The sequence below is a fragment of the Musa acuminata genome, chromosome BXJ2-4 (genome assembly GCF_036884655.1).
Source record: "Musa acuminata AAA Group cultivar baxijiao chromosome BXJ2-4, Cavendish_Baxijiao_AAA, whole genome shotgun sequence".
Taxonomy (NCBI): domain Eukaryota; kingdom Viridiplantae; phylum Streptophyta; class Magnoliopsida; order Zingiberales; family Musaceae; genus Musa; species Musa acuminata.
In genome coordinates this window covers 15,842,160-15,862,463 of record NC_088341.1, presented here as the reverse complement: position 1 = coordinate 15,862,463, position 20,304 = coordinate 15,842,160, and the positions used below count along the sequence as shown (strand labels likewise).

The 20,304-nt window shown below is 34.9% G+C and overlaps 1 protein-coding gene across 2 annotated transcripts; it reads left to right on the top strand.

Annotated features, from left to right (window-relative positions):
* Positions 1 to 664: 664 nt before the first annotated feature.
* On the top strand, positions 665 to 19,937 carry LOC135583362 (pyrophosphate--fructose 6-phosphate 1-phosphotransferase subunit alpha-like). Of its 2 annotated transcripts, XM_065102126.1 has the most exons (19): positions 665 to 796; positions 1,047 to 1,219; positions 3,477 to 3,589; positions 3,790 to 3,864; positions 4,863 to 4,976; positions 5,061 to 5,128; positions 5,394 to 5,477; positions 7,404 to 7,457; positions 11,756 to 11,836; positions 11,919 to 12,012; positions 12,825 to 12,898; positions 12,999 to 13,109; positions 13,504 to 13,548; positions 13,642 to 13,698; positions 16,032 to 16,136; positions 16,227 to 16,343; positions 17,849 to 17,952; positions 18,886 to 19,051; positions 19,503 to 19,937. In XM_065102126.1, exons 1-19 carry the CDS (start codon positions 713 to 715, stop codon positions 19,653 to 19,655), a joined length of 1,872 nt encoding a protein of 623 aa, XP_064958198.1. In that variant the 5' UTR covers positions 665 to 712; the 3' UTR covers positions 19,656 to 19,937. The 2 variants fall into 2 exon arrangements, with proteins under 2 accessions (XP_064958198.1, XP_064958199.1); XM_065102127.1 differs by lacking the exons at positions 665 to 796; positions 1,047 to 1,219 and adding an exon at positions 2,485 to 2,614 and having other exon boundaries at positions 19,503 to 19,806.
* The last annotated feature ends 367 nt before the right edge of the window (positions 19,938 to 20,304 follow it).

Genomic DNA, 20,304 nt, shown 5'->3' with positions numbered 1-20,304 from the left:
ATACGAGATTCAACAGCCGTGTCTGTCGCGGTTAACGACCGGCCAAGTCCGATTGTTCCCACATCATGGTTATAAACCAAATCAGAGAGCGGTTCGATTAAGTTTCGGTTCACTGGACCGGACCAACCGATGGCTCAATCAATCAGATCGTAATTAAAAATATTCTAAAATATATAAATAATTTAAAAGTATATATAATAAAAATATTAAAATATCAAAACTAATGAAAAATAAAAACTTTTATAACAAGTAAATTAAAATTTAAATAATTTTAAAATAAATTTCTTAATCCAACAAAATAGCTTATCCAACATAAGGAATCGACTAGTATATGCATATTTTTTTCATATATCAAAAAAGATATTTTCTTATTCATCAAAATGCAATTTGATAATTCTACCCCAATGAATCCATTATTTGAAGATTCGAGAAGAATTATATTGTATATATTTACAAATTGATCAACCATCGAAAAATTACGTGTGTGGTGAAAAATAAGAACAAGTGAATATAATTCTTATTTTATGTCCAATATTGAAAGGAAGCAGTCTACGAGATGCGTGCGATTCGCGCGAGCGCAGTCGCCGGATCTCGACCCACCTCATTGGTGGATGAGAATTAAACCTCACGGCGATGATCTGAACGTGACACTCGCTTACCTTCTCCCACTCGCCACGGCAGTTCTCTTTCTTCTTCGTTGTCGCAGGAGCAGATGGAGTTTGGAGCTGGCATCGAGTTCTCTACTCTTCAGAAGCAGCGAAGCCTCTACGTTCCACAACTTCCCCCTTGCTTGCAGGTACTCCTTCGCTCTGTCTCTCTCTCTCTCTCTTGGTCAGCGTTCAGTGGAAACAAGGGAGTTGAAGGCAGTGCAGTGAGGTGACCATTTAGTGGTGTTGAAGCTTCGTCAACAGGCACACAAACGCATGCATCGCATGTGTTGTGTCAGCCACTGTCGTCAGATATATATATATATATATATATATCTCTCTCTCTCTCTCTCTAACCGAGGGATGGCAAAGTTACTGAGATGGACAATTCAATGACAGGGATCTCATGTCCAAGTAGAGTTTGGTGATGCGACTACTGTTCCAGATCCGTTGGATGCTGAATCCATCAAACGTTCCTTTCCTCTAACTTATGGCCAACCTTTGGTGCACTTCGTCAGCTCACTGGAGAAACCCCCTCCTAATGGCGTCCAAGATCAACAGCCACCACTCAGGTGATGACTCTTCCTCTCTTTCTCTCTCTCTCTCTCTCTCTCTCTCTTAAGTTGTATAAGTTATAATACAGAATATTTTAGCCTGATCTATTCAAGAGTTTAAATTAATATATATTAAGCAAGTATTTGATTGTTCCAGTTGAATGTTGATTGAGAGTAAATCAAAAAAATTATTTTATGCTAATATTATGTCGATTTTAATCAACACCCCACTTGCCTGATTCTGATTGTGCTGAACCTTATAAAATTATATTTAATAATTCTTTAAAAATATCATTCTAATATTTAAATTAGTCTTAGATTTGGATAATTCATCTTATGTTGTGTAATATATTTAGAGAGTGATCTCATGATACATGATGAGCCCTTTTATATTGAGCTTTCAATACTATTACTCGGACGATCAATATCGATGACGGGGAATGTTAATCACATATTTAATCATAATCATGATGTGTTAATCACATATCAATCATATGATGCCATGGTGTCGATTATATTGATACTGTAATGTTAGTCATACGACAATATTGGTTGTTTCTTTATTCATATAATAATATATAAAATATGGTATGATTTATGTTTAATATTATTTATAATTTTATCAAATTATTTTATAAATTTTAAATTTAATGATAAACGATGGTATTCTAAAATTTACATTTAAAATTTTTAAATTTAAAATGTTAAAATTTTTAAAATTTATATTTTTAATTTATTCTAAATTTTAAATTTTAGAACAATGATACTAAATTAAAAATCAACTTCAGGTGTCTACCAAAAGAAAATCTCACCACACCAATATATGATCCTAATAAATTAAAAATTACATTAATTAGATTGCATTATTTATCCTATGGAGTAATACCATATCGATTTAGTTATATCGAAGCTATAATTTTAATTATTAATAATATATTTTTAGAGTTGTCAACAACTAAGATAGCAAACATTTAAGGATTAACTAACTTAATTTATAAAGACTTTGAATCTCATATTTAGTATAAATTATTTTAAAAATAAATTTTTTTAAGGAGGGTTTATTATTTTATATTTTTGTATTTTTCATTCGAACTAACCATATTCGTAAATAGTTTTAATGAGAGAGTGCATGTAAATGATCTTAATACTTGAGGATTTATGGGGAAAAAATATGGACACCGTTGTCACATATTTACCAATTTGGGATGGGTTTGGTGCCAATTCGGCGGGAAGAGTTCCCCCCCTTCTCTGCCCTGCAGAGGCAAGGGATGTGGTTTCTGGTCGGCGGAGAGGAGGCACAGCCCAATGTTGAGAATGGCAGGCTTCGAGCCTTCTTCCCCTTCCAGATTCGTTTCCCTGAAGGGGATTGCCAAACTGCGGCACTCCGCCAAGCCGCCCAAAGGGCCGGCGAAGGTATCGATTCGAACGAGCACTATCCTCTCCTTCAGGGTTACACGGCCTCAGTCAGCTTATGCGTTGAATCTGTCCGATCTTTTTCTCTTGCCTGGTCATTTTGCCTTCTCGTTCAATGTCATAAACAAGAAAACACACATGGCGCATTTGGCCATCTTCAGAATTTTTCCGATCAGCTGTATGTTTTCGGTTAAATCTTGCTCAAGAAAAGGGTTTCCAAAACATGGCACGACTTTGGTGATAGATTTGCTTGGTTCTGACGGTTCTAGCCGACGTCTGGTTGATCTTAGAAGAAATCAATGGGCTAAATTATCCTTGCGCAGCTGACTAGCTCAAGTAATTCAGGCCTCTGTTTTTGTGTTGTTTGGTCGCTAATCATGATTTGTTATCTCTTAGCAAAGAAAACGAGAGATGGTTATTTGACATATTTTAACTAAACTCCTAGATGGGTTATCTTAAATTAAGATTTTGGTGCATTAAATCCCTAGCCATTCGTTTGATCCTCCAAATCGGGCTTCCTCCTTGATTACCACATTTCAACAAAGGCTTGATGACAACGATGATCATGAAAATGTCCGAGATAATTTAAATTTCTAGTAGTGATCAGTTTAATACCAGAAAGAAAAAAGACATAATGTTACATCCTCCCTATTAAACATGCTTCTACAGTTCTACTTCACATGTCGTGCATCATGAGATGCTATCTGCTTGCTTCTTTTCTTCATCCATTATGCACTGTGAATGACTTCCATAAGTTCGTCTATCTTTTTCATATGTGAAGTTCTAAATCACTCAGCTACACAATTGTCTTTCTATGCCAGTACTGAAGCCACAATGTTATTCTGGTAATGGTCTTATACAGGGTTGGGGTAGTCTTTTGTGGCCGCCAATCACCTGGAGGGCATAACATTATTTGTGGACTTTATGATGCTATGAAGTTACACAACCCAAAAAGTACCTTGCTAGGGTTTTGCGGTGCGTATGCACTCACCATATATCTGATATATAATGGGCAAAGAGTTTATTTTATAGTTCACTGTTTTAACTTTCTATCCAGTGGATTATTTTTAGAAGGTATTTCTTTGAAACTTCTTTTATCTGGTGACATGTTGGTTAGGCAAATTATTGCATAAGGCTTTTTGATAATTGACAATTTCTTTGCTTTGTTAAAATAGGAGGAACCGAAGGATTATTTGTGCAAAAAACATTAGTGATCTCGGATGATATCGTCGCTGCTTATCGTAATCAAGGTTTATATTAGTTGTCTTTTGCTAAACCTATGGGCATTTTATTTGTTCATTTCTGGAATCACTTGCTCTATGACTTTCTTGTCACCTGGCACCAGCTGTGGTTTGAATGCTATAAATTGTCAATTTTTTTAGCCATGCATTAGCAATTTAAGTTGTTGTTAAAGCTATATACTTCCACAATAGGGAATTTAATCATCTTTTGGAAAATGCAGACCAAAAATTTCTTACTGGTTTATCTGGAAATAAGCTAATTCTTCTGGTTTTACAATGCCCTAGCACCCTCACATGATGCACTTGCTTGAGTGTTTATTTTAATCAATGAATTACAATATTAGAATATTTAGTAGTTTAAGAGTCATATGCATCAACATGTTGCATTTTGGTCCATAAATATTATTAGTGTATGGCCGTATGCTTCATAGCACAATGTGATTTTGTAACGACATGTTGCATTTTGGGCCATGCATATTAAAAGCATATGCTCCATACCATCCGTATTAGTTTAAAATGTCAAGAAACCAACAGTTGGAAGTTTTTCCCAAGAAACAAGTTTCTAAAATTGTTTATTCTACTCCATTGATGAGAAGTACCGGATAAACTGAGATTGACCCATATGCATTGGGTAGATGACAGTCATGATTGCTGACAAGAATGTGTTGTTTACATAAATGACTTTTAATCCAAGGATGAAAATTACCAAATAAATTGAGATCGATCCATCAGGTTAAGTCATTGTTTCTGATGTTAATTTCTTTACATAAATTGCCTGGCAAAATATCTCTGCCCTAGCAAACTAAAGCCTTTGTAAATAATGTACTTGTGATTTCATGAATGTTGATGTCTCCTCTATATATTTTGAGTTGTTAAGTGCAAAATTTTGTCTTTGGACCAGAAGAAATGAGATCTGGCAATATTGAATGCTTAACACAAATTGGTATGGTTGGCACTTGCAGAAATAAAATCTGAACTACCTAATCATTACGAAATTTATTATCTAGGGGGTTATGATATGCTGGGAAGGACAAAGGATCAAATCACATCAAAGGAACAGGTGAACTCTGCACTAAATGCATGCCAAACACTAGATCTTAATGGACTTGTTGTTATTGGAGGTATTTGCCTTGATTTTAATCCTAAATAGACAAGCTTTTCAGCATTATCTAGAGTGATAGTTCATGTATTCTTTCTTCATGAAGGTGTCACATCCAATACTGATGCAGCTCAACTTGCTGAGACATTTGCAGAAGCAAAATGTTTGACAAAGGTTTTTGGCAATTCCTGTAGCTAATGTTAATTCTTAATCTGTAATTCATATAATTTATTGAATTATTTCTCTTAACAAGTTCCAACACAACAGTGAACCATTTTTCCCCGTGACTGGTCCAATCCTTATATGGCTATTTTTTTCCAACAGAAACGACAAATATTGTCTTAAATTTGGGTATTTGAAGTTTTTATTGAGTAGTGAACTCCACCTAAGGTCATAGTCTTTATATGCGATAGAAGAATGATAAATCTTGGGTTTGTAGGTTGTTGGTGTTCCTGTTACCTTCTATGGGGATCTTCAGAACCAGTTTGTTGAAGCTAATGTCGGATTTGACACAATCTGCAAGGTATTTAATGTCCACTTTTTTTTTTCTTCAGTTTTTTCTCTTTATCCTTAAATTTGGAATGAAGAAAAGCAACCACTAGATGTCAAACAAAATTAGCATATTGTGTCGCCACCATATGCTAACTGCCTTATTAAATATTATACATGTAATAACTGAAATATTTGTAAAAGATTTCTTTTTCTTTTGATGATTTAGTAACCTCCAACCATATACAAAATTGTGTATGCAAAGTTGCAATCTCTTATTCTTTTGTTCATCAATAAGAAAAAATTCGGTTGCCAGTAAAAAAATTAGTTACAAATTTTTTTTTAAAACAAACAACAAAATGTTAAGGAACAGTAATCGGGTAGGTCACCACTCCAAACATAAGAACCCTGCTGTCAGGCATAGTCAGCAAGGGTGTGGGCCTCAATATTATGATCACGTTTCACATATTAAGCATGTTTCCAAAAGGTGAATCGCCTGCAGGTGGTCAGATCTGGCCAAAATGGGGCGGGCACCTCTCTAGTGAGCTAACTTCAATCCTTTAAGAATGGTCCATCTTTCTGTCTGTAGAACTGAATGAAGCTGTTTAGCCCTACAGCCTGCTACAATGATCTGGCCTTGAAGGTCCATTAGAGAATATAACCTGTTCCCGCAAACGCCATAGAACTTTTGAAAGAAGCATCATATTCTAAAATATAGTAACAAGTTGCAACTTCTATTGTACAAGAAATTACACAAGCATCTTATATTAGAAATTGCTCTGAAACTACTAAGAGAAACTAAGACTCAAGATTGTCAAAGTAGGATAAAAGAAATGTGATGCATATTTATTCAATATAATGCAGTACTAACTAGTAAGATTAGTTAAATAATATTATTATCGGATTGAACACCATCCTTATATGTAACTAATATATAATAGGTTGAATTTAACAAGAAAAGCTCAATGAAAAAGTACTTAGAATCAAGGTTCGCCATACCGCAGCATACCGCTCAGTTCGGGTGGTTACGTGCCGATTTGACAAGGGACTGGTATGGGTGGTACATTGGTATGTCCTTATGTACTATATGTTGATATGTTTGGTATGGCTCGGTACAGTTTGACACGTATCGTACCAACAATTGGTCAGTACCGGTATGAACCAATTAGACGAATCATGCTTAGACTTATGAATCAGATATCTTAAGAAAATATAGGAACTTTAATATGTAATTGGTACATATGGTAATTATGTATGCAAAAATAGTCTGGAGTTATTGTATGATCTATGATGCATAAAATTATGACATAGCTTATGATTTGAAGTATCAGTATATGATTGGGAAGGTTTATGGTATAGGGTGACAAAAAAATCAATCTGAAGAGCCATCTCACTCTGTGTATCAGGAGAGATCATCTTGTCCCTTGGAAAGAACTATTTGAAGAAAACATAACAGACATGCAGTCTACTTCTTGATTTTCTACATCAATAGATTGCATATACTTTCTGGGCTCCAATCTTTTGAATATGAACAACTCATGGCCCATTAAAAAGCACTGACATGACATGGAATGTGGGTTCAGCATCATGTGAGAGATCCATTTTGCTAACAGATACATTGATGATGTCTAACTTTTGCCAGTATTCTTAAATCTGGTGCTAATAAACTGCTCAGCAAGTGAAAAATCTTGTCATAGACCGTAATATATGATCTATTTCTTGAGATTCATGCAATGACTTAATTTATATTCCTGCTTTGAACTTCCAAAGTTTGACTTTTAAATTTTTGCTGTTAATTCTCACAGACATCTGTTAGTAAGCACAGAAAGCTGTGAACTCCTAGAACCATCATTATCTTTGATATACATTATACAGTACCTTAATTTACTTATGTTGCATTTCTTCATTTTATTAAAAATAAGAAAATCATTTTCATAGTTTAGCTGGTTCTTTTGCTTAGGTGAACTCTCAACTCATCAGTAACATATGCACAGATGCCCTTTCTGCTGAGAAGGTACAAATTACATTATTTGAAATTTAAATTGAGTATTAGTTGGAAAAGGGTATTGATAGTGGGTAAGTTTCATATGATTCTATGAAATAGGTCCATTTGAATAGATGTCAAGACTGTCCTGATCAGCCATCAGCACTTGTAATATGCGTATATCCACAAGCATATATATATATATATACATACATACATATATACATACATACATACATATATACATACATATATATATATATATACACACAAGGTCTGTCGTACCGAAGTGTACCTCCCGTACCGGGCGGTATGTACTGGTCTGACAGGTTATCGATACGTGGACCGCCCGGTACCGCTACAATGCTACGGTACTATACTGTAGCACTGCTACAGTTGTACAGTAATATATTGTAGCACTGCTACAGTATGAAAAATAAAAAATTATTCGGTACACCAGGGCATACCGCTCGGTACGCCCTGATGTACTGCCCGGTACACCGGTACCGTACTGTACCGAGCCCGGGTCGAAATGTCGGTATGGTATGGTACAGCGAACCTCGTATATACATACATATATGTATGTATGTATATATACATATGTATATATCCATACATACATACATATACATGGATATATACGTATGTATATATACATACATACATACATACATACATACATATATATATATATATATATGCACTTGTGGATGTACATATGTATATATGTAAACTTAGCCTTGCAGATTCAAAAGGAACACAAGGATCAACCAGATCCAATCCTCATCAACTATGTATATATGTATGTATGTATGGATATATACATATGTATATATACATACATACATACATATATATATATATTTTATATATATATATATATATATATATATATATATATATACTTGTGGATGTACATATGTATATATGTAAACTTAGCCTTGCAGATTCAAAAGGAACACAAGGATCAACCAGGATCCAACCCTCATCAACTATCTTTTTCTAAATTGTCAAGTCTTAAAATGGTAGGACTGAGTGATTACCTTATCTTCTTTGCTTGCATGGTGATTTTGGTCCCTTTTTGCAGAAAAGAAGAAATTAAGTAACTAAACAAAATGGATGATAGATTTGTTCTATTTTGGTATTTATGTTTTACATAGCTTAAATTTTAATTAACTAGTTGCTTTGCATGTGCTAAATCACATCTATACCTAGAATTGGGAGAGTTTTGAAGGTTATTAATTAGCATGAGGTTCAGATGATTCAGTCAGAAATTAATCACTCAAATCATTCTGTGATTCATGTGAAGCTTTTATTGCACATCATTTCATTGTTTTTCCTGGTTACAAAACCAGTCTTGTGAAGTCTATTATCTTTTGACTGTGTAAAGTAAATTCATCAATCTGGTTGACATATTTAAGCTAAACAACTTCCACAGAAATAACCTATCAAATTATGACAAGAATACTTAATCCTTTCTTGACTGTAAGGATTATGTATGAACTTTTCATTTATTGTATGAGTCCAAAGCAGAACCACACATATTGGTGCTTATTAAGTAACTTGTAAATAGTAGAAACAATCTTGGCATGATTTTGTATAGTATCTACCATCTATGATCTTTTTAACTTTGGCAAACACCTCGTACTTGCATCTGAAAACATTGTGATTTAGGGGCTTCATGAAGCAACAAAGAGTAACTAGCTTTTATTTCCAGCTAGCTTGGGATACACCATGTTAATTTTGTCCATTTAATTTTTTGGAGTCATCTTAATTTCCCTAACCAATGCACTAAGTTCTTTTAAGCATGTTCAAACAAATTGTTTTTGGTTGACGTAAGTCTCTACAGATCCAATTTTATTGTTTTATATTGGAAAATGTATTGCAATCTAAGAAACTAATTACTCCTGAAGGTTCTTTTATACTCATTTTTTTGGGCATTTGTTTCTTTTTTATTCATAAACTACACAAGGTAAGTCTACATATGTTGACCCTCCCTAGACCACCTTCCTCGAGTTGCATGCTCTTTGCCTTTTTGTTTCACTAGTCTTATAAATTTTGTAAAAGTTAACAAAAGGCATATTCATTAATTGCATAAAACATTAGATGGCTGGCCTTATTGTCATATACTCAACTCAAGTTTGTGCTTCAATGACTACATATGAATGGGCCATATTGGGTACCCCACATGGCATACAAATTCATATACCATCCCATAGCTAAAATGATTACAAAATCCAAATTTAAAACCTCGATACCAGGTTGGACCGATATAGGTCTGGTACATAAAAGCATATCAACACATGGTACACCATACACTAACAATACTGATCAACGCCAACCAAAGAGAAAGAGGGAGAGAAGGGAGGAGAAGAGGAAGATGATAGGAGAAGAGGAGTGGAAAGAAGAGAAGTAGAGGAGGAGGGGGTCTACAAAAGGCGAAGGAGGAAGTGATGATCCGGTGGCACGGTAACAACAATCCAGCAGGATGGCAGCAATGAGGCAGTGGATCCACGACAGTGAGGCAACAGGTCAAATGAGGGCGAGGCATTGATGTAGTGGGATGGCGGCAGTTAGGCGGTAAATTGGCCAGGACAAGGTGACAGGGAGGAGAAGGAAGAGGCTTAGAAGGAAGGGAGAGAGAGTGAGAGAAAGAAAGGGTTTAGGACTATGTGGAAAAACAACTCAGGAAAGATTAAAGAAAATGGAAGAAGAAGCAAGATAACTGCAAGAAAAATGATAGTGGTACCAGGTTGTAGACTTATCACCATGTAACCCCATCTCTGAACCAACAACGGGATAAATCATTTGGATCGTGTTCTAGTTTTTGGTTGGACCAGTAAATACCAATCGACATGGACTAGCACAACTGGTTTTCTATACCTTGTACAAAATAGGTGAAAATTTTGAAGTTTTGATTCAATGACTTAAATCTCATATTAATACTGATTGGATTCATATGATACTTGTACACCGTGTGATATATTGGTTTGTACCATACAATATCACCATGAAAGGGAAAATTAAATGCTGGCTGGTACCGACCTATATGGTTTGTTACCGATTTTTGATCGGATTGATAAAATAATGTTTGACATGTACCAGCCCGACATGTATTTGTAATCTTGTTCTGGTTGCATATTGGTCAAAGGTTGCAATTTTCATTTATATACTTCTGCCTTTTCAATTACCAATCACTTTTTCTCTCTCCTCAGCACATGGATTTTATGTGCTCCAATCTCCTTCCTTTTCTGACAATCCTTTGACCATGGCCATCGTATGACCTCACCAAACTACTGGCACAGTTTTGGCCCATTGCCCCTTAGAATATTAATCATGGAAGCAATTCATTTTGCTGTGGTTGGTGCATAAATGAGTAGTAGCAATGGAAAAGGCAAGATCCACAATGGCTTAAGTTACAAGGGATAGTCTTGACGCTACTCATTAGTGTGAGCTTGATTCTATGAATAGGATTCCTAAGTATGATACGAATGTATCATGATAATTTCCATCATATCAACAAAAGCTCCAGTTGGACTTATGATTACATAAGCTCTTTTACGGCACATGTGTTATCGAATGTTTGTCCATGAGTACAACATACCAGAAATGGAGAGCTCCTCTATATTTAGTGATAATTCTCTATATAATTATTGTTTTTGACAAAAACAATAACATTTTGTTTGATTGTTATTCTTAATGAAAAGTGTCTGTGATAGTTCTCTTCATAATTATTGTTTTTGTTTGATTGCAATTATTATTAAAAAATTGGCTTCTGACTTGATTCTACTTTGTTTATCTTAATTAAATGTTAAAAGCACTGTAATCTATATATTTAACTTGGACATCCATTTTTGGATGCTTAAATTCTTAAGTTTGCAAGCAGGGAAAAATGTTATAAGAAAATAGCACTAAACAAGCAACTTGGTATTCAACACAAAATTCGCCTCCAATAAGGGTATCATAATCATAGAATTAGAAGATACCTATGCACCTAGAGTAGACATATCTTTGGCCAATGTAGACTGCGTACTGCATAAGGCTCTTTCCGATACAAGATCTTAAAATGTCAATGTGCACAAGCTTACTCCTGAAAGTAGAGAATTTGTTTCCATGACTCCAAGCTTGGTTACCCAAGTGGTAAAGGAGCAACATTTCTTACATCAATATTTGTCCTATATATTGACATTTCTAGACCATGCATAAGTATTTGGCACATATGAATGCTTATAAATAAAGCTATCATATTGTTTTTGTTGTTGAATTATACCAAGTAAAGCAGAGCGAAAAGTTTAAGGGATTGCTAAATCCATCTGTATGTTTCTCAGTATTACTATTTTATTCGGCTTATGGGAAGGAGCGCATCTCATGTTACTTTGGAATGTTCTCTTCAGTCTCATCCAAATATGGTATGCTTATCTGGATTTGCACATTGGTATTTTGTCTTCACAGCATTGCTGGTAACTTGTTGCTCTGGAAACATATGGTTAGGTTATTCTTGGAGAGGAAGTTGCTTCTTCAAAGCTTACTCTTCATGACATAACAAAACGAATTTGCAATGCAGTTCAATCACGGGCAGAAAAAGGTAATTTCTCTCCATGCACATCGAACATTGTGATTCCAAATTTCTTAAAATGAAAAGAGAATGCAGCATTTATTACATAGCATTGATTTCCGACAATGTAGTAGTGATGGAATTTCATTATCAACCAATAATCCATGATATATAGTCAAGGAACTTGCTCTTTCCATATAATGTGGTGGATGAGTTAGTGCATGCAAGAAAATCATATCATTCTTCTAAAAGTATCATAAGAATAGCAGCATATCAAGTGCTTTTTTAGCTTTTTCGATATTGGAGTTTGGAGGAGACCAACCTTTTCTTTCTAATCAACTTCTTGAGTTGCCATTTCCATGATGTGGGAAGATCTCCATCTTCTGTGGCAGGCCTTTTTGCCTTACATAAAACTCATACCATTATTATGCTTGTTTGAATTGGAATTGATCACTTTTTTGGCCATTACCTTCTACCAGTACTGTTAAAAATTTATCATGATATTGAACTACATTCCACAGTAATTATTTTTAATCTTTTATTAGAGTTCTTGGCTGATTAAGTACGCATGCATGTTAATGCAACTTGTTCAAATGTTTCCAATCTTTTGCACTTTTGAGAAGTATTTTTACTTTAAGAGATCTAAATTCATATGGAAGCTATATTTGATATTGGTCAGTGTAAGAGATTTGTAGACATTTTTTTCTACATACTGGAATGTTTCCCCAGGCAAAGATCAAAATGAGATGCTTTTATTCAAAATATATTTATTCTTTATCATTTCTATGAAAATATATGTCATGATGCAAATCATCTTAAGGGACAGAATCTTGTTTTTATAGGAAAATATCATGGTGTGATTCTTTTACCTGAGGGACTCGTTGAAAGTATACCTGAAGTATATGCCCTACTGCAGGTACTAACTGCATCATAATGAGAATAATGGTTATATATTTTTATGTTTTTGTTATTTTGGGAATAAAATGAGCTTGAGCTTGGATCTTTCATCTTTCAAGGAAATACATGTTCTTCTGAAGAATGGTGTTTCGACTGAGAGCATTTCAGGACAGTTGTCTCCTTGGGCCTCTGCTTTGTTCGAGTCTATGCCGCCATTTATAAAGAAGCAGGTATACTGATTTTCCCATTACAGCCTCCATAATGGCCTTTATTTATGTTAATGAGATTTAACATTACTTGTTCACACTATCGTGTAAAATTATACTTCATGTTACTCTCTGAGGCTTGTTCAAACGTGACATCCAATTAGAGCTTCTCGAATGAGGATAAAACACTGGGTGTGGTTCTTTACCATCCATTTATGTAATATTTGTTTAAATACTAAAGTTACAGCATGCAATGCCTCATTTTGCCATTCTGTATTTTCTTTGGATTCATTTTTTGTGTTAACATGTTTTCAGGACTGAAGAAGTTCTGTCTAATGTTGACTCTTATACCAATGTTTTCTCAATGAACTTGATTTTGAACTAAAGTTATTTATTTAATTCTGTTCCCATGATGCAGCTTCTTCTTTCTCCTGAATCTGATCAATCAGCACAATTGTCTCAGGTATAAAACTGATGTAGTACATGTTTCATTCAAATTGTTTGATATTCGAGTGCCTCCATGAGAATGAGTGAAATTAAATTCTTCTCCTGACAGATTGAAACAGAGAAATTGTTAGCTCAATTGGTGGAAACAGAGATGGAGATACAGACTGTAAGTTGAAATTTGAAAACTATTTACGTGTTTTAAGTGTTTAATCTGTCTGTAGTAAACCTTGATTATGTGTTATCAATTCTTTATTGATTTATTTGCCCAGAAGTTTTAGCATTATGTATATCAAGCACAATGGTATAGTATTGACACCATATTGTATCGTGTATCAATATGCTTGGTTTAATGGTAGGCCAATAAAAAAAATCTTTCAATATTTTTTTATTGTTTTGGATGGTTTTGAATGTCTTTGAATTTGTATCATCTATGTCATGTATCATGATCATAATATTGTCTTAGAAGACAATAACATATTATTGCATTTTATCTCATTAAAAGATCATATATGGTAATGAATTTATAACTCAATTAATTACAAAACATGTTAGCTCAATGATATAAATGTAATTCAGGTTCTACTAGCACAACTATCAAATTATTATTATTTATATATTTCTTGATACAGATCAGCGACCGAACCAATACACTAGGCTTTTAGTGGCTCATAGAGACCCAATTTTTAATTGTCAATGTTTCATATGGATTGATACCATTTGGTACCACCCAGTGTGTATAGAGAGAGAGAGAGAGAGAGAGAGAGAGAGAGGATGTGCACTAGTAGGAGGCATGAGTGATCTATTGAGAATGAAGAGGCGACATCTACAAAGCTGCGAGGAGGAGGTGGCAGTGAAATGGTGAAAAAGAGGAGGCAGCTTAGCGTGGAGGAGGTGGAGGAAGGGAGTGAGAGCCTGAGAGATAGAGAAATAGAGAAGAATATGAAGAAAAGACACCTATGATAGAAGTCAATTATAAGCTTACCACTAATCTATTTACTTCCTTGTAAGATGAGCTTACTAAATGGTTCAATTCATACTGAACCAAACAAAGTGAAAACCAGTTCATATAAGTTAGTACAGATGATATTTTGATCCGTGCTTGATTCAATAGTAAGTTTGCTCCTTTGAGACCTAAGTGATTGAGATTCGGTATGGAAATAACCTCTTATAGGGATAAGGCTTCATACTTTGAACCTCCCCATACCTTGCTTTGGCCAAAACCTCATGCGTTGGGTTCATAATATTTTGCTCAATATTGGTCTCATGATATATCTAGACCTCTTATTGTTGGATAAGTAGCTGCAAAAAATGGTCCCCCACTGGATTGTTGGCTATTGGATGGTGTATATGGATGCAGCCATGTGTCCGACCAAAATAAGAAGCTGGATCTGAGATGGGCCAAGTAAGATAAAGTTATGAACTTATTTTGTTCTGTACAAACTTTTTAATTAGAGATGTAATATTTTGAGACCAATATTTTGCTCAATATTGGTCTCATGATATATCTAGACCTCTTATTGTTGGATAAGTAGCTGCAAAAAATGGTCCCCCACTGGATTGTTGGCTATTGGATGGTGTATATGGATGCAGCCATGTGTCCAACCAAAATAAGAAGCTGGATCTGAGATGGGCCAAGTAAGATAAAGTTATGAACTTATTTTGTTCTGTACAAACTTTTTAATTAGAGATGTGTAGTCACTAAGTTAGCTGTTGTAATGTATATTTTCTTGTCAGCTTCTGTCACCTAGTTCAAAAGGGGTTGACCTTGGGAGGGGAAAAGACTAGAAGCAGCTCCTTCATACTCTTTATAGGTGAAATCACTATGGGCATACCGGCACAGCATTGGATGCATTGGCAGTGGGCATTAGATGATGCTTCACCTTGCAATAAATAAAGGTGTGGTGGTGGGAACATGAAGTTGCTACTTATGATGAGTGCAAACTGCATAGGCAGATATCAATGGCATTGCAAGTGGGAGCATGCTGCTCACTGAAAGCCAGCGAGGATGAGGCCATGGTGAAGCTATGGTGGGAAGGGCAAGTTGTGCATGGTAAGGCCACTGGTGGCGAGGGGGCAGCAGGACTGGAGGTACTGACATGGGTGGATGACATCCATGATATTGCCATTCAAGAGAGGTAGGGATGGTTTGAGCATCTAAAAGACAGGCTTCTTAGACCTGGGTTTTATCCATGATACTTTTCGAGGGTAATGGAGCACTACCTAGAAGTGACAGGAGCAGTAACTTATTTGAAGTTTTGCAGGGGTGTAGTAGCAATTCCAACATTTGTGGGGATATCTAGACAAATATGGAAAATAGGGGGTGTCCAGTGCAAAAAAACCCCCAAAATTTCTAAATTACCTTCAAACATCATTTGTGTTGAAAACATGATACAGAAATAAAATCTGTGCTTAATATGTCATTGATGTCTTTCTTGATTTAAAGTTATTTCTGCTGGAAGCTGATATATTTTCTTTGAATGTTATATTTGTGATATACAGAAAAATGGTACATACACAGGTAAAAAGTTCAATTCTATCTGCCACTTCTTTGGATACCAGGCACGAGGATCAGTTCCCTCCAACTTTGATTGTGACTACGCATATGTAAGGGTTGGCTTCTTTAGCTTGTTGATGGCAAGTTTATGCTGTTTTACAATCAACTAATTAGATTCATGATGGTTGATCTAAATGTAGGCTCTTGGTCATGGTGCTTATCATCTTCTTGCTGCGGGGCTTAATGGTTATATTGCTACAGTGACAAACCTTAAAAACGATGTTTCTAGGTGGCGATGTGGTGGTGCTCCACTTACGGTATGTCATCTGTTATGCTTTTACATTGATGAACTCACAAATATATCTAAACCTCAACACTCTTAAGATGACCCTTGGCATCATACATTAGAATCAAATCAAGAAATTGGCCTGTTGGAGGGTCAGACTCTCCCACTAAGCATATGTTTTGCTAATAGCAAGATCCAACCAACCCAGATTCTGTCTTTTTTTCTTAACTTGAAATTGAGGTTAAATTTGTCTTAACCTGCAAATCATTCCCTGACCTGAAATCTTTTTACCCGAGCTGTTATCTACATGGGTAGGATACATGAAATGAGTTGTTGACCTGCCAGGAGGTCATGGCAGGCTCAGGCCAGCTTTTGTTCTATTACCCAATCTTGAATTGACATGAACATCTCATTAGGCCCCAAGCAAATGTGAAGAATTTATTTGAAGGAAGAAGCCAGGAATTATATAATTAGTAATAGCGAGGTCTTAAATGCTGCTCTGAGACCAATTTGACAACTTGTCAGATAATTGTACACTGGACAGTCTATCAACCTGCTCCATCCAGTATCATAAAAATATCAAAAAAATAAATACTGATCAGTAGAAACTATATGGTAATTCTAGTCCCTGTTTAGACCAATTATTCTCAGCCTGCTTTGAACCGGTCCAACAGGTATTTGAAATTGAAACCATAAGTAGCATATGTAGATTAATTTAGTTTGTAAAGAGATAATCAAAGGTTTACATCATGAATTAATTTTTATACTGCACGAATTTTATTGTTTTTCACATGAACTTTATTGTTTTCCAGATGCAGAGAACAGCATATTTTCACTTGTTATCATATTGTATGAACAAGATATTACCAATGATGACCAATTTTTTTCATGATGAGAGTTGCAAAGTATTTTGCAATTTGATTAGAGGACAAATTGCTGTATGTTTGATATATAGTTCCTCAACATTAGTAGTTGTCCTGTTATAACTTATGTGTTTTAAAGAACTAGTTTTCAGAATTCTTGTAGCCCATTTATTGCTGGTGTTAGACTTGCTAAACAAGACGACATACATTAATTCTAGCGGTGATGTTTTGTGCCAGCATCTGACCTAATAAGTGTATTTCCAACAGGTGCTTATGATCGTGAACTCTTCACAATGCTGACCTCATTATTATAGTTTTGATGTATTTCAATGCTTAAGATTTCCTTTTAACATATCATTGGTTGAATCCTGATTTATATTAATTGTGAAACCTTATTAAGCATAAAAAATCACTGCTCTCTTGTTTTCTGTTAAAATTAACTGCTCCAGGTTTGTGTTTTATAAGGAAATTCGTTCTCCTATGTAGCTTCCATATGATGCTCTTAATTGGGAACTTCTTTCTTACTTTGCTTATTGTTTATTGAGAGCCTTGGTTTTGTCCCTGTAATTGCTAATACTGCTCTGCCCCCAGGTCTTTTGTTTCAAACAGCAAATTTTACGCTAAAGAAACAATACCATAGAGGTGATTTTGACCTTTTCTTATATATTGGCAGGCTATGATGACTATAAGGAGGTTGTTGCGTGGTCTTGGAACTCCCTTGATTGGAAAACCATCAATCCATCCAGTTGGAGTGGACTTAAAAGGAAAATCATATGGGTAAACTGTTTTTTTTTTAATGTTAGTTAGTAAAATGAGTTTGTCAGTTTTAGGTTTTAGAGTGAGTCTCCATACAAATTTAACCTCATGATTATTCCAACATTTCAAATATAGTCCTGATCTATATAGTGGTATTTGTAATGCTATCCTGACAAATCATATCATATTCTAGATACTGAGGGATATATCATGGGAGATGTCTAAAAAATGTAAAAAAAGGGGAAGTTGTGATCTGAGTTCTAGACTGTTTAGTATGTTGGAAGGTAGAGCTGCAAAACCAACTTCAAAGAGAATGTTGAGGCTTATTTTCATGTCAAGCCTTGTAAATACTCCAATTTGCTGTTAGTGTTCTTAGTAAAAGTGATAAAATCAAAGGTAATATATAAGGGAGTCTGATGCAACATCAACATAGTATTGTAGTATTATGAAGAACAAAGGGTTAAGTATGAATTATGTGTAGTCTTATGGCACATTAATGATATTTAAAACCCTTACAACAAATTAATGATCTTTCATCTATACGTATATGATAATCAAAATGACATGGCCATCCCCGTACTTCTTTCAACTTTGTTGCTACTATAGTAATGTGTCAAATAATAGAAAGGTTCTACAGAAATGCTTGCACTAGGCATTGAGTAACATCTGCATAGAAAAATGGAGCTTTGAAGTTTGTTGTGGGGCAGATACCAGATAGGAAAGTAGAAGATGTAGCATTTATCATTTTCACCTTGCCATATTGTGCATAGAGAAATCTTTCCAAATACAAAGAATAATGTATCGTCAGCTGAAACTTGATTTTGATTTATGTTGTAGGTTGCAACAAAATTAACATTGATGAGAGCTACTTACTGAAGTTCATCATTATATGATAATAATGATGACAAATCTGTACTTTGACATTTTTTAAGCACTGGCTTTTTTTGTTCACAGTTTGTTGGTGCAAAATGCTGAAAAGTACTTGATGGATGATCTTTACTCCAATCCAGGACCAATTCAGTATAAAGGACCTGGTTCTGACAGCAAAACCATCTGCCTGTGTGTGGAGGATCATGATTATATGGGCAGGTTGAAAAAGTTGCAATCTTACCTTGATAAGGTACAGTGAATAAGTTATTTTTATAACTCATGTTCCATTAGATGTTCTTCATATGGTTTGTGCAGCATATCTCGTCTAATAAACAAAATCAATACTTAAATGACCGTGTTTGCTGTCTTTGCTGCCATGATGATACTGATCAACTTTCCAGAATGATTTTAGACAAATATCAAATAATCAAATCACTCTGGTAGTTTGTTAATGGTAGCCTTACTCGACTGAACTACATTTAGTCACTCAATTGACATTCCTATCATTAGGAGAGAGGCTTGGCAACTACTCACTGCCCTCCTGCCCTTTGCAGCACCAGCAAACTTCCTTCAAATATTTGTGACCAGATCATATCGCTGATATTAGTGCACTATGATCGAAGTAGTGAGCAAGATTTCTTATGTGACACTAATTAAAATAAATATATTAGTAATTTTAGTGGATTTTTCTTTGACTGCAGGTGAAAACAAGTGTCAGACCTGGTTGTTCACAAGAGGTACTGAAGGCTGCTGTGAGTGCCATGGCTTATGTTGTTGAGATACTTAGCCTGATGTCACCAGCTGGAACAGGCCATGCTTATCATCCTTTAGAAGATACATATGCTAATATGTGATAACCAGTTTTGGCATTTCATCAAGTTACGATTCTTCAACTCTAGAGATCTCAGTTTTGCTTTCTTGAAGCCTCTGTTGCAACAAAGTCGCAGTGAAAATTATTATTATTTTGATCCTTGTTTCAGTCCCAATGGAAAAAAAAAAGTATGAATGAATTTAATTGATTTTAGCAATAACCCCAACTTAGTCAACTCTACCTTCTATGATTCAACAATATAAAAATATTTTGCTAGCAGCTGTTTCTTTGAAGTCTGATTAATCTACCAGCTTTTTTGTGTCTGCACTTATTGTGTCTTCTTTTAGGGTAAATCATGTTACAGATTGTTTAGATCTGCACAAAGACTGATTTGGCCATCCATGAAGGTAAATCTCATGCAGTTTTATTGAATCATAGCATTAGCAAGCCTCTAAATTACAACCTTGTGATATATAAGAAGTTGGCAACATTAACATTAATTCTTTGACTTCACCTTCAGGCTCTCTTGTGAAAACCCTTTTTATGCCCTAAAATTTTATTTTCACATATTTTTTTACTTATTTTTACTTTTTCAGAATTACGAACAAAGCGTAAATATTTAAATGGAGATGGATACAATAAATTGAAGCATAACTCTTCTACTCGCTTTCTTATTGACTTGTCATGAATTT

What these genes read in the sequence shown, in the direction of transcription:
- LOC135583362 (XM_065102126.1), top strand. Translation starts at nt 713, where the DNA reads ATGGAGTTTGGAGCTGGCATCGAGTTCTCTACTCTTCAGAAGCAGCGA. An exon ending in TACCTTGCTAGGGTTTTGCG is followed by an intron (nt 3,590 to 3,789) that starts GTGCGTATGCAC and finishes TTGTTAAAATAG; the next exon opens with GAGGAACCGAAGGATTATTT. An exon ending in CGCTGCTTATCGTAATCAAG is followed by an intron (nt 3,865 to 4,862) that starts GTTTATATTAGT and finishes TTTATTATCTAG; the next exon opens with GGGGTTATGATATGCTGGGA.